At 38.9% G+C, this 13,843-nt stretch overlaps 1 protein-coding gene across 8 annotated transcripts in view; it reads right to left on the bottom strand.

Annotated features, from left to right (window-relative positions):
* Positions 1 to 13,843, bottom strand: part of DACH2 (dachshund family transcription factor 2) — a 289,571-nt gene that overhangs the window by 179,786 nt on the left and 95,942 nt on the right. The window contains exon 1 of one of the 8 annotated variants that reach the window (XM_080554413.1): positions 24 to 285. The exons of the other annotated variants lie outside the window; for them this stretch is intronic. Coding sequence (XP_080410539.1) covers positions 24 to 43 — 20 coding nt within the window. The 5' untranslated portion in view covers positions 44 to 285. Of the gene's footprint in view, positions 1 to 23; positions 286 to 13,843 lie in introns of those variants that run through there. 8 annotated transcript variants of the gene reach the window in all.

Here is a 13,843-nt window from a genome sequence, read left to right as displayed (position 1 = left end):
GGAAATAAATGTCCACAACTTACCCCAAATTCTGCGCATGCATTCTAATCCTTAGGTCACAACTTAATCCTGCAGTAACTGGTAGCAATTGCCCATGAGAAGCAAAAGCCCAGACGTTTTACCCAGGAGCTATAATTTAAGTAGCTTTCCTTTTCCAAAGCCAACACGCTTTTATCACATCTCTGCGAACAGTAATTTTTTGGATACGAACCCAGCATGCTATCCTGTCTTAACCACTATTGCCACTACTCTCTCCTTCATACTGCAGATTCATATTCATTTATGTCCTAATAATAATATTTATGAAATGTAACACTTGGCATATACAGAAAAATGTAACTTGGCTGCTAGAATTCATAATTTTAGAATGCAAATAATTGGAATTAATTACTGTTAGGCAGCCGCACGCAACATTCCTGACACGCCAGTAGGAAAGCACACCTGATGTCTCCCCAGGTTTTACAACTGACGTGCGTCTGGATCAAACTCATGGGGATAAATTCCTCCTCATCCCAGTTGCTTTCATGAAAACTGACCTAGCAAAGAAAGAGTCCCTTAAACTTCAATCTATAGCTAGTCCTCCCTAGAGATAAGAACTCGTCATATTAAGGCAAGAATAAATTGTCTTTTTATGTTATTAAAAATCTCTATTAAGTGGAGTGACTCCTCTTGAGTATTTTGCAACACAATTAGTCCAGAGAAATTTTTTAAAAGGGTCTTAAAGGATGCATTGTTTTATCAATGTGATTGAGCTGTATTCTCTGAATAGAACTTCCAGAAAGAACAAACAACGCAGTTTTTCCTGAGATTCTCTTTAACACAAAAAGCCTGAACTTGCCTTGTACTGGATGGTGAAGCCTGAAGTGTCAGGAGGAAAGCAGTGTGTGTGTGCATCTCTTTTCTCAACCCTCTCATTGGTAAAAGCAAATTCAAGAACAGTTTGAGAAATCATGAGAACCCTACATCCTTAGGGCAAGAGGAATGAATCCCCATTCCGACAACCAGAGTTAAAAGGGGCATAAGGAGATAAACTGTGATGAAAGAGTATCATATCCTCTTCGTTACAGAGAGTAAAGGAACGGAAAATAATGAAATAATAACATTAATACTATAGTTTCAACCTGCTGTGTTCCCAGTTTTTCTCTTGCTTTTGATTTTGAAAAGAACTGATAAATACTCTCCAAATACAATTTTCAAAGCAGTTTTGCATCTATCCGTATTAGTTTAATCTAGACCATGTTCTTCTCACTGGTTTATGATAATGGTACCTAAGACACAACCAGAAATCTTCCTAACATGAAGACACATGACATCTACTGCTCCACCTTTGTCCTGTATGGACTGTTATTCTGTTATATAAGGAAATCGGATTAGTTTGACATAATTTGCTCTTGACAAATCCACATTGTCTGTTATTTTCTGAGCACTCGCAGTTTATTTATTAGTCACAGTATTTTTCTAGTTGATCTGAAGTCAACTGGTCTACAATTTCCAAGCAATTCCACCTCTTTCCTCCTTTCCAGTCTTCTGATACCTCACTCATCCCCCCATGACTTTTCAAAGTTAGCCATTAATCACACAGACATCTCATCCACCATTATTTACCTACATTAAAACCAAGGTCCTCAGAGCCAGCTGATTTCAAAACATCTAATCTAAGTAAGGTCCCTGTCCACCTGTTGCAACCTTTCCCTTTGCATGCATTGCAGGGCATCAACCCTTTCTTTGCTCTTCCCAAGGTGGATGTGTAGACCAATTTCCTGCTACTCTGGAAAGCATCTGCCAATTGCATCTCATTTTTTTCTTCGGCCTTTCTGACACTGTCCCCACATGCTTATTCTATAATGTTTAGATTAACCCAACTGCCTTCACTGCTCCCCCTAGTCGGAAAGGTGCCTCTCATGATCATCATGGCAAGATTGCTAATTCAGCAAACCTGACCTCTTCCTACAGCTGCTACCTTTCATCTGTGATTGAATTGTTTGTATTTATGCCCTCTTTGTATTTATTTATTTATTTTAAACTAAAACAACTGAAAGATTTCTTGAAAATTGTGCCATTCCACTACTGTGGAGTTCTTACTTCCCAACCTGAATACATCAGTATGTTTTCTTTTAAAGCACTACTTTCTTTATATATTATTGGTTTTGCTTCTTGTCAGATGGCTTGACACTATCATTTCATAGCCTCTCTCACTCCACTTACATTAAATTTGGACATTCTTAAATAGTTTTTCTTTCTTGATGAGACCCAAGTTTAGAACTTCTCCTTAAAGCTTTCTCTATCCAACACACAAAAAAGCTTCAGGCATTCCAGACCATACTGGTTGTATGTCTGGATTGGGAAAAATTCCTATTAGCACAAAGTCCTGTGCTTTCCGTGAGTCTACATGGTGACACAAAGCTCCACACACATGGGTCCCTCCTGCCCCAGTGGCCTTCACGAGCTGGCTGTCATCATCTCCAGCGCTATCTCCCTGTACAGGCTGCACCCCTGAGCAAGTGCATGCCATGTTTCGAAAGGCAACATCTCTCCTTTTTAGTTGCTTTTGCTTCCTGAACAAGCAATATCCTTCACAGTAATAATCTAGCTGTGTGAATTATCTGATTAACTCTCTTTAATAACAGGTATAAATCATGATCATATATCAAGATTTTTTTCTTATTTACTTCCCTGTTTCTTGGATTAGAGTACACCTTTAGGGTGATCTGGAAGCAATCCACCAGCCTGTTTCTTGTACCAGCTTTAAACACGTGAACAATCACTTCATACCTCTGGTTTTGTAAATGCTTGACTAGTTGTAGCTATCTGTATTAACCTCCAAGTTTTTCCTATCCCCCTCTAACTCCAATTTAAAATCTTTGTGACCATATTAGCAAGTTAGTATGTACACATGCACATCAAGTTTTTCAAGAGGTGTGTTCTAGTGAACACATTTAGTCACCTCTCATATTATCACTTGCACTTGTTAAGAAGAAATTGGATGAGGAAGAAAACAGCAGAACAAACAAGTAGTTCCTAAATCAGACTGTCAGGAGAGTTCCACTAACTGATGTGGGCTGGTCCAATTACCCTGTTTCCTGCACTAGTAACAAGCTGGGCAAAGTCTAACTCTACCTGGAAATGTAGCAAAATCCAGTGGATTCAGAGGTATGACAACCTTATCTACATTGTGCTAAAAATCTCTAGATGCTATGATATAATCGAAAATGTAAAAGCAGTACTCCCTTTTCCTACCTTGCTTCTCAAAGACTCAACCTTCTTATTTTCTTATACACAAATCTCTCATCCACCTTTTTCATTTTCATTCAGTACTTCTACTGCAGATTATTATCTGGCTGTTCGTAGTCTCAGCTCTACATTTCCAGAGAAACAAATCTGGAAGTTTTATACAGCTCTCTTTCACAGCCCAAAATGACATAATATAATATTGATCCAGGAACACTGCTGCTGTCACGCAGCTGACACTGTGATAAAGTAGTAAAAGTCATCAAGGGTATACCAAAAATTGTGTGGCAGCATGTCTGCAATGCAGCTGCGAAAGAACTGATGCAGCAGTAGATATATATGGAGTAAGAGTCTTTGTCAGAAAACACCAAAAAAGTTCTGCTGATTCCAATGCACAGTAATGTCAGTATCAATGACGACATTTAAAAAAACTCCTTCTTACCCCGTTTTGCTCAGTTACTACCATACTACATAATTCTACTTGTTTTAAATGGAATTACGAGTTTGTGTCGTGTTTCATTACAGCCACTGACACGAGGAGCGTCTCTTAACTAATGATTTACATTTTCAGGCCATGCTAAACTTACACTTGGCTAAAATAGAAACATAAGTTTTATTTAAATAACAAACAGATGAGAGACAAAATGACATGTTGAAAGATTTTTCTCTGATGTCACATATATTTTCCTAAAAATTGAGTTAATACTGCATCTTCTCCAAAAATCTCAGGATATATCTACGAATTCTTTTAAAAAACAGGGACACTTATAATAGCTAATATTTTCTTATCCATAGAGCTTAGTCTTTGACTTGGAACACAAGTTATTTCACTTGTGAAGTAATAATGTTATACTACACAATGCTACTATTATAACAAGATCAAGCAATAAATATTTGTATATTCCAGAAATTTACCCTGGGCAGGCTTGGTTGCTATATCTCTTATCAAAATTATATGAATGCAAAATGTAAGACCTCATTGAACCAACTTGAGTACTTGCTCAAGTACTCTCTGAAGACAAGCACAGCTTCGTATTTCCGCTGCAGCCATTATCAACGAAAAGCACTGCCAAAGGTGCACACCTTGATTCAATTCTTGCTCCTAGAGGAGACTGCATCATGCTCTGGCTACAGTTACTCCATCAGTCCACACGGTAGAGGTCTGAGCAGTCCAGTAGCTCTATGACCCTCAAGGGTGACACTGGCTGCAGAAGACAGAAGTTCTGTGGATTTTGTTTACATTTCTAAAAACCCTACGTAATTACACATACACGCAGTTAATGCTTAAAGAACACCACTGAGACAACACCAGCACCCCAAAATTCTGCAAGTCCAGAATGCAGGTTGCTTTATGCAACTGGAGTCCTGCTGTCATGTCACAGCCCGTCATCACCACCCCAAAGCAGCACAGTCCCAGTGAAGTACACAGAATGTACTACAAAGTGAATGTCTGAGCACGTAAAGGATCATTTCATAACTCCTTCACTGAAAAACACACATAGCTATACAGTCTTCAAAGTAAAATGTGCCAGTAAGCATAAGATAGATGGGGCAAGGAGCTAAAAGGAAGAAGTCTGGCAAGATAAGATGCAACAGATGTTGGATAAAGTTTCAGATTCAAATATTAAAAAAATTATTACAGAGAACATGAAAAAATGCTCATTTGGTAGTATAATTCATACCAACATTTTGAAGTAAAATCAGGAGACGTTAAAAAAAAGTCAGAACTGTTTTTGTACGTTCTCTGATGCTGCCTCAGCTCAAGCTCTGTCCCTTCACTCACCCCCATGGCATCAACAGGATAGCAGGGGTGGGATGGAGTGAGCGAGAAGGCTTGTGAAATTTTTATTACAGCTCTGTTGTAAACCACCAGAAGACAAAATAGACAGTTCCAACTAGGAACAGCTGTTATTTTCCAATTAAAAATCACAAGACCAAAATATTAATTTTTCAAGCAAGTGTTCAGTTTGAGGAGCCACAACTACATTTCCTAGCAATATATTATTTCATTTTTTATTTTTTTTAAGATAGGCTGCTGAGATGTGTCTGGCAGAAATAAATTAATGTAGCAAAACACTTTATTGTCTGCTGCTGATATGCAAACAACTCCATTCCATATTGTGAAATATTGTCTCAATATGTAATGAACTGTAAAGGATTTTCCTTTGGAGGGGGAAAACGATTTGTTGACACTTTTCCAAATGTTTTACGTAGTAAAGTATTAGCTCTGTTAGACTTTGAGAAAGATTATCTTTTGCTATCATAGAAGCAAGTTAATAAAGTGACAATAACAAACTGATGTATCTGTCAAAGTTTATAGATAAGGATGTCAAGCTATAGGTTATCAGCCTACAGTACTGACACTGTTCATATATCATAGCCCCCCAACACACACACTGTCAGCATTGTTTATTTTCAGTCAGGAGTTAAATAATGACCATGTACTAAAAATGCCTTTGGGAACTGCTTTGTCTTACATACTGTTCACCTGTTTACTTCAGAGTAAGTTTTGAGTTGCTTTTGTTTAATTTTCTGTTTGAACAGCTGGTATTTATCAACTTCAAATGGACTTCAGGTCAATACACAGCAAAAAATTTTGCTGCAATTTCTACACTTGTTACACACACACAGCTTGTAAAATGCTAATGAGAACACCTTCAGCACAGCATCCAGATTCAGAGGAACACAAAAGATACTAACAATATTGAAAGTACATCAATACCGAAAAGGGAAAAGAACATATAAAATAAAAGAGGTCTGATGTTTATTATAAAGGATCCAGCAATAGAAATTATAACCATTTTGTACTGTGCTCAGCAAACAACAGCATTTATTACCTGCCTTCTTACTCTTTGTATTTTCATTACAGTATTCAAACCTGGTTATTCACAAAAAGGTGGATGTTATGGGGTGGTGACTGGGATTTTTCTGTTTGTTGTTTTGGAGCAAAGGCAGAGAAAGAACTGGAGCAAGTTCTTCTGAAGTAAAAAGTAAGGCTGCAAGGAAGACACAGCCATTAAAAAAAAAACACACTTGTTTCATCTTGAAATTGCCATTTTTTTTCTCACATACATAATAATAAAATTAAAAGACTCCTATGAAAACTATTTCATTAGAAGTTCTATGACAAGAAACAAGTTACACTAAACACTGGAAAAATACATCAAAATGTGAACAGGTAAGTTCACAATGCCTAGATGTAACCAGGAACAACATAATGGGTTTCCATCTATTTATTCTTTTTTCTCTATATACCAGGCAAGGTGACAAAGATAACATTCTACCAGAAATCTCGTTCTGGAACTGACAGCTCTAATTGTCATATTTGACTAAGTAAAAAAAGAATGGGAAAGATCATGAATTCTTAATTCAAACAAGTTCCTGTTACTTTTTTTGGAATTGTTGTCTGAGTAAGAATCTCAGGATATAGGATGAAATTTAACATAGTAGTTCAAGAATCTTTTTTCTAATCAGTGGATTTTTTCCTACTGCAGTGTTTTAAAAAATTGACTGAAATAAAAAGGGTATATTTGGAATCTCCATTTAATAATGAAAGGGGAGGGGAAGGAATTATAACAACAACAACAACAAAAAACAAGTTTTCCTCCCTCAACACTAAATTGAGCTTTTTAAGTATGAAATTTAGCAGAACTTTAGCATGAGGGTTTTCGTGCCTTATACTCCCCTGCAAAAGGACAAATAATATGAACATGAAATAAATGATAAAAATTAATTTGACACCACCTAGTACTACATGGCCTTCAACCAAGACCACACATCCCAATTCTCCTGAAATTGACTTTGTAAGTAGGGCCGTATCAGTTAGAAAAGCAAGTAATCTGAAAGACTTGAAGATTTTTTTAAGAAGCATTAGTTTCTCATGAAGAACACAGATACACTGAACCATGAGGCACCTAAATATACATGATCATAAATAAAAGCTTTTTTTTTTTGTAGTCACTGAAATTACAAGCCAATGAAACATCATTTATTCTACGATATTCAGTTTAACTTAGATACCAATATGCAAAAAACGAGTTGATTTATGTAAGCAATATTTTTCAATCTAAGTATTACACAAAGGACTCTGAAAAGCCAGCTAAACAGCCCAGATTTGTGTCACAGCTTCCAATCCAACTTGAAGTGAATAAAAATTACACAGTTTCTTTAAAAGGTTTTGATCAAAACCACCCTATTTCAACAACGATTTACATAGCTTTTACAAAAGATACTTCAACCATTTAATTCGTACACTGACTGCAAAAATCTCTGCAATGTTTGTGAAATTCATTTAGTACGACCAAATGGAGTAGGAAGCTAACAGACCTCCTGAGCTTCACGTTGGAAACTTTTTCACAGGAGCCTAAGTCTATTGTATAAGAGAAGCCAAGGGGTGCCGAAGGAGTTGGTTGCTATGGTGGCATCTCATAAATCATCAATTATTGTCTGTTATTATGGAGGTGACAGCCTCATAAAGAGATTTGCATTTTCGGCTAATTTTAAGATTTTTTCTGCAGACATCATTTGCTTTGTAAAAGAAATGTCATGACAACCATAGAACACTTAAGCTTGTTATCGGGTAGTCAGGCATTCACTTGGCCCCCGTCACTTTGGCATTTGAGCATCGTAGCCTCTTTTGCATTATTGAGTAGTTTATCTTTACAGTTCATAAATATATTTCTAAACACGGGGACGGCATAATAGGAGAATGGCGGCAAAAGCAATGGAGGGCTCCTGGTTGCCACGGCAACCTAAACTGATCAATTCCCTGTCACTGTTTTAAAAGAGGCACCACTCTCCTGTGGCCCGAAATACTAATTACAAATGCAGGCCCTTCGCTAGCATGTTCAGCTTACAGATTAAAGCAGTTCATGCCTAATTTATCATTTAACATGTCCTCCCACATTTGTAGTGCCGTGCAGAATGAATAATAACTTCACTTGTTTACAGCATTTTCAACTTAATTTCACTAATTAGTTTTGCGGTTGCAGGAATTTTCAAGGCTGCGAACCCTGACTGCCGTGCGCAGGCCCCGTGCAGGCCCCACAGGCCCCGCGTGCAGGCCCCACACACCCCACAGGCAGGCCCCGCAACGATCGATACACGTCCCATAGGGATGTCCCCTTTTTTTCAAAAACATTGCTTTTTAAGTGAGTGGGATTTATTTTTAATGGGAATAGAAAGGAAATGATGGAAAATCTGATGCAGTTCTATAGCATAACAATTCATATTGTACTGTCTGACATGAAGACAAAATACTGTGCCTGGCCCCTGCAAAATGGGTGTAAGTGATGACACTCACCAAGCCTTTGACACTGCACTTCCAGTCAAGCTTCTGAAGCAAAATTTGGATAACATCTGATCATTTTCCTTCTACTGAACTTTAAATATACATACACACATCTATACGTGTACGCATCCATGTGTGCATACTTCTAGTGCATGCACATGAGCTTCAACACAGTATTTACAAAATCCCAAGCGCCACCACCCTGTCCGCTCCCTCAGATCTTCCTGACAAGCACCTGCAGATGTCCTGAAAAAAACCTTTTCCGCTCTCTGCAATCTAAAACAATACAGGACAGAAAATGAAGTCTTTACAAGGGAAACCAAACTTGTTGCACCCAAAATGCTTTCAGTTATTATTCAAACATTTATGAAACAGAGCCTACTTAAGACAGTTAGTAATTATGAGATCGGAGATTTTATATTCTAATATTGGGAATATTCTGACCTTTCTGCTCCAAATAATATTGTAAGTGTGCATACTCCAAAACCCTCTGTCGTTTGAAATGGCAAAAAAAGGCACGACCTGTAAGATTCCTCTCTGGCAATACGAACGGTTTTGTGTTTGAACACTGCCGCCCCTGGGGAGCTCAGGGAGAGGGAAGGGATTTTTGGTTCCTTGGTAATATTTGTACTATCAGAGTCACAAAGGAGATCATTTGACAGCCTCTGCCCCAGGCAGCTCCTCCCTGTCATCAGTTTTACAAAAGGGCTCCTTCCCAGAACTCCTGTTAATCAACAAAAATTATACATCCAAAGAAAGTTAAAACCCTTTAGTGGCTCTCAGGGGACTTCACAAGAGGGAGCGACGAAGCGCTTCCAACTGCTGCTCAGCCCGGCAGCTGCAGCCTCTGCACTCCAGGGGCCCCCAATCCAGTCCAACAGCCTGTGCTCACAGGTGCTGCGAGCCTTCCCGCACCAGCTCGGTGGCTGTGCAGCAGGATTTCTGCATTACCGCAGTGTCAAGGTTAAAGCTCCAGTGCCCTTATTTCAAAGGGAAATATGGTCAGCTCGAAGCCATGAAAACTAATCTGCGCACAAGCAGCCGTCGATCAGGAACACTCGCTGAACAGCGCACGGGCTGGAATAGAAGTTTACGCCAAGGTGGTTTTTAATGAAACTCTGCTTCTGCCTTCCACAGTGTTTAGTCGTGTTTCGTATAGTCCCGTTCCACAAATCATATTCTAACAAAAGAGCCAGTGCAGGGGGGGGAACGGGAGGAGTGCATGTATGCATAAATGTGTCCATAACACAGCTAAGGCAATGCCTGCTAATAGAAATTTGTTTAAAAAAATCAGCAACAACAGAACTTTTTTTCACGTATAATCTACATTCTCTGTGATTTGCATTTGTTTGGTCTTCTTTTATTTAGCTCCTGGCACCCTAAGTGGATACTAAAGAGAGCATTAAGCACAACTGAATTTTACGAACATAATCTGAGAAACAGGAGAAACAGCAATTAGGGGCATAAAACTGATGGGACAGCACATGCCAGCTTAGAAGGAGGACAGGCTGGGCGTCAGTAAGGAGGAAGCACAATGTGCTGCTGCTTCAGAAACAGATGCCCTCCTGGACAGATGCAGGAGACTACAGTAGAGTATTGGCCTACCTTCCCTCTAGGCTCTTAATTCCTGAGGAAACACTTCCCTTTTAAGGAACATCCTTCTCTGACTGCTGTAATACAGCAAAACGTTTATTTAGGCCATTCAATGATAGGTTGCACCCTCTTTCTGCAGAGCATCCTTAATGTTAACACCCACTTCTAAAGACCTTTACAGACAGTCTCTTTGCCCAACCCCTCTCTACGAATAAAGTCAATTCCAATAAAGGCAATTGCATCAAGGTAACACACAAGTGATGGTAAAGGGAAAGTCAGAGCACAAGCATTCATGTCAGTGCAAGCCAACATGAACTCTAGACTCCTTACTCCAGTGCTGCTGCTTGTTTGTACACAATCATACACTAGCAGTCCATGGTAGCTTTTCATGTCCAACTTTTTCCTAGTTTGTTGTATACTTACATTGTTCTCCAGTCCTCCAAAAATCAAACTGTAGACATTAAGCAGAAGTGAACTACACAATAATAGTTATCAAAAAAGCAGTTCCTATGTGAGTGAACATAATCTCCCACAGAACTGACCATTCTATCTGCTAGTCTCATTAAAATGCTAATTCAAAATTTAACTTTCAAACAATACTAAAATAAACCGAATTATTCATCTGTGCTCTTGAATCCATCTATTATTGTCTATCTATTATTGTTGGCCATTGACCATAAAACCGTACAGCCCAGGCAACAAGGCTGTGGCCTGGCAGGTGCTGGAGAACAATCTGGACTCCCAAGTAGTAAAAGGCAAATAGCTACTGACTGTACTTGGGTTTTGCCTAAACTGAACTCTTTCAGCTGCTAAGTTGTGTGATACTTAGGTCAAATGTGTTTAAGGCATGCAGTGGACTGTGCACTACTAAGTGCTACTGAAATAAAAACCATCTATACTAAGAAAGATCATTCTGTTTTCAGAAAATAATTATGATCAGTGCTCATGATTTGCCTACTATGATTACATACGCATTCAAGATCTTGCTTCTTATTCTGGTTGAACACATAAGGCTGGTGCAACGAGTATCGGCAAAAAGGTAGGATCACTTGACTATTTAAAGAAAAAGTTGTTCAAGTCCTGCAGTATTTAACACTTCTGTATGTTTGCCATGACACTGTATGTTTTAATTACCATCTCATCCCTACCGTTCCTCTTATTTCATGGACTTTAGCTTTCATCACCTGAAGAAACCGTTGGTCCAGAACATCCATTAGAGTTCACGGAGATGCCAGTCCAGTCACTTTAGGTTTTTGCCCGTCAAGCCGTACTTTTAAAAGAAGATGGTATACTGTTAGCAATATAATGCATCAAGGATCTACATCGACACAGAGTTTCTCCTGACCCAAACCAAATCTGTTGGTTTTCAGCTGAAAATAACTAAAAGATCCCTGAGAGTTAATATAGTACCTTCACGTTATTAAATGTAACATGCAGAACATTACATTATTATGCTACACATGGCTAAGGAATTTTAGTATTCACAGGATTATGGTAATTAAGTCTTCCTTCACTTTGGGTGATGTGACACTTGCTTGACTATAATGTCACTCCACTTAAAGTCTGTGTAAACAACATTATCTTAGTCACTCTGCATTACATTTCCAACTGTGAGCAAAATTACAAGGTCAGAGTGGACAAGAATGTAGGTAATCCCAAGGAAACATCATGTAAATGACTAGCTCAAGGTTCAAGCTGGGTTTTCAAGGGTGGTAAAAGGCTTATGTACTACACCAATATTTTAGTATTGTTTTTAGAAGGTACTAGCAAAATGCACTTCTATTTGTAGGGACAGTTAGTCAGAACACTGCAAACTTTCTTTTGCCAGTAAGGACTCAGCTGTCAAAAATATGCAAGGAGTAAAAGAACTGATTCTGCACTAAAAAAAACCTGTATGAAACCAGCAGATTATTAATTAAATCTGTAAGTGACAGATGCAAACAAAGAAATATATATTTCAACGCCATCCTTAACATAACATAATAAAATCTCCATTAAACTGTCACTCAGGCAGCTGGGAAAAAAATATTAACCTCATTGTTAAGACCAATTTGTCTAATTCACATAGTTGAATTTGCTTTTGCTTTGAATATCAAATAGGAAAGCATTTACAGTCTTTTCTTTTTTCTGTGTGATTTTTAACTGTCAAGCAGACAAACGTGCAACTGAATCTCTTTTACCCTAACAACACACAGGCATTTCTCAATCTATATACATTTTGAAAAGAACACTGCTGAAGGGCAAAACGATGCATCGCGTGGCATGGCCAGCTAAGCTGAGGCTGCTGAAGCTACCAGTTACAGTGGCAGCCTCCCTTCAGTAACGCTTACTTCCTTAGCCTAGTTAGTGCGCTTTTTAGCCTTAAACTGGATAAACTACCTAAGTTTAAAAGTTGCAATCCTACAATCAGCAGATAATAGCTTTCAAGTCTATTACCTACACGGGTTTGGAAACGTACCAGTTAACCTCTTGTAAGTATCATAAAATTAACTAAACAGAGAAAGTCTTGTTAGCAGTTAAAAATTGCGTAAATTGTTCAAACACTGTAAATACACAAGCATTCAAGCCTATACTTGGAGGCCTAAGAAAAAGCAGGTTGGGCTGGGATTTAGCTAGCCACATCCATACTGGGGCTGTAATAATTTCTGGGAATTCCACCGGCACAGAAGTGGTACCCAGGGAAATGTCACTGACATACCAGACACTCCGAAATGTCATTTCAGTCATTTCTATCTTAAACAGGAGCTGTGGGAAATTTAATTAATGACAAAACTGAACTGTTTCAAGTTCTCTCAGGTAGGAATTATGTTCGTAAGTTCACTGATAAAAACAGGTCTTTGCCAAAAATCCTACAGGAGTAAAATCTATCCATGCCAACTTTTAAATCGCTACTGTTAAGAAAGTGGATTGCCAGGAAGACCAAAGAGCCCTCCCCAGGCTCGCTCCTGATTTTACGCTGCAGACTCACTGGTTTTGGTAAGAATACAAGACAAAGTCCATAATCTGATCAGTGGCCACTCAGCCTGCATTCTTCTTAAAGTTTAAAAAATAATCTCTTTCCACCGCTTCCCACTCTACTTGCACGATGTACAAATTTGGCTCTTTCTTCTTTGCTGACGTTATCAGAATGGCCATACAGTCAGAGCGGGGTTGGCATCTCACTGAAAACACGAAGTTGTGCATTTACCTGGCTGCTTTTGGAGTAAGTTACAGTGGAACCGGTGACAAAGCTCCCTTTTGTAAATTCATGGAGGGCTTTGAAGATAAGACACAGAGACTGCTTCCCTGTCAAACCTACTAAAAGAGCGTAACTCAATTATACCACAGATTATACATTGTGAATTATTTGCAGCTTTTTAAAAGTTGTTTGCAGATCAATGCAGTGCTCAAACTTAAGATCCAGAAGCAGACATCCTGTCACTAAGGCCAAAATCAAAGTACAGTGCCTGGTGTGACAGAAACAAGGTGTCTCCCAGCTGGGACTGCTTGGAGATCTACGGACAGGAAAGGATGTGCAAATACGAAAAGCAGCAGTTCTGCTCTTGGGAGCCGATGGCACGGACAGAGCGAGGGGAAGCAGTGGGAAGGAGATGGTACCGGCTGGTTCACAGCAGTGCAGAATTCCACGTCATCTGGTAACCCCGTTTGGTACCAAGTCCGTAAGGCTCCCAAGGCTTGAAATGTGGGTTGAACAGAAGGGCTGGCAGCCGACCCCACAGGCTGAACTGACAG

This window comes from Anser brachyrhynchus (genome assembly GCF_964034855.1).
Source record: "Anser brachyrhynchus genome assembly, chromosome: 13".
Classification (NCBI taxonomy): Eukaryota; Metazoa; Chordata; class Aves; order Anseriformes; family Anatidae; genus Anser; species Anser brachyrhynchus.
Note: the sequence above shows the minus strand (reverse complement) of the source record. Positions and strands in the feature narration are given on the sequence as shown.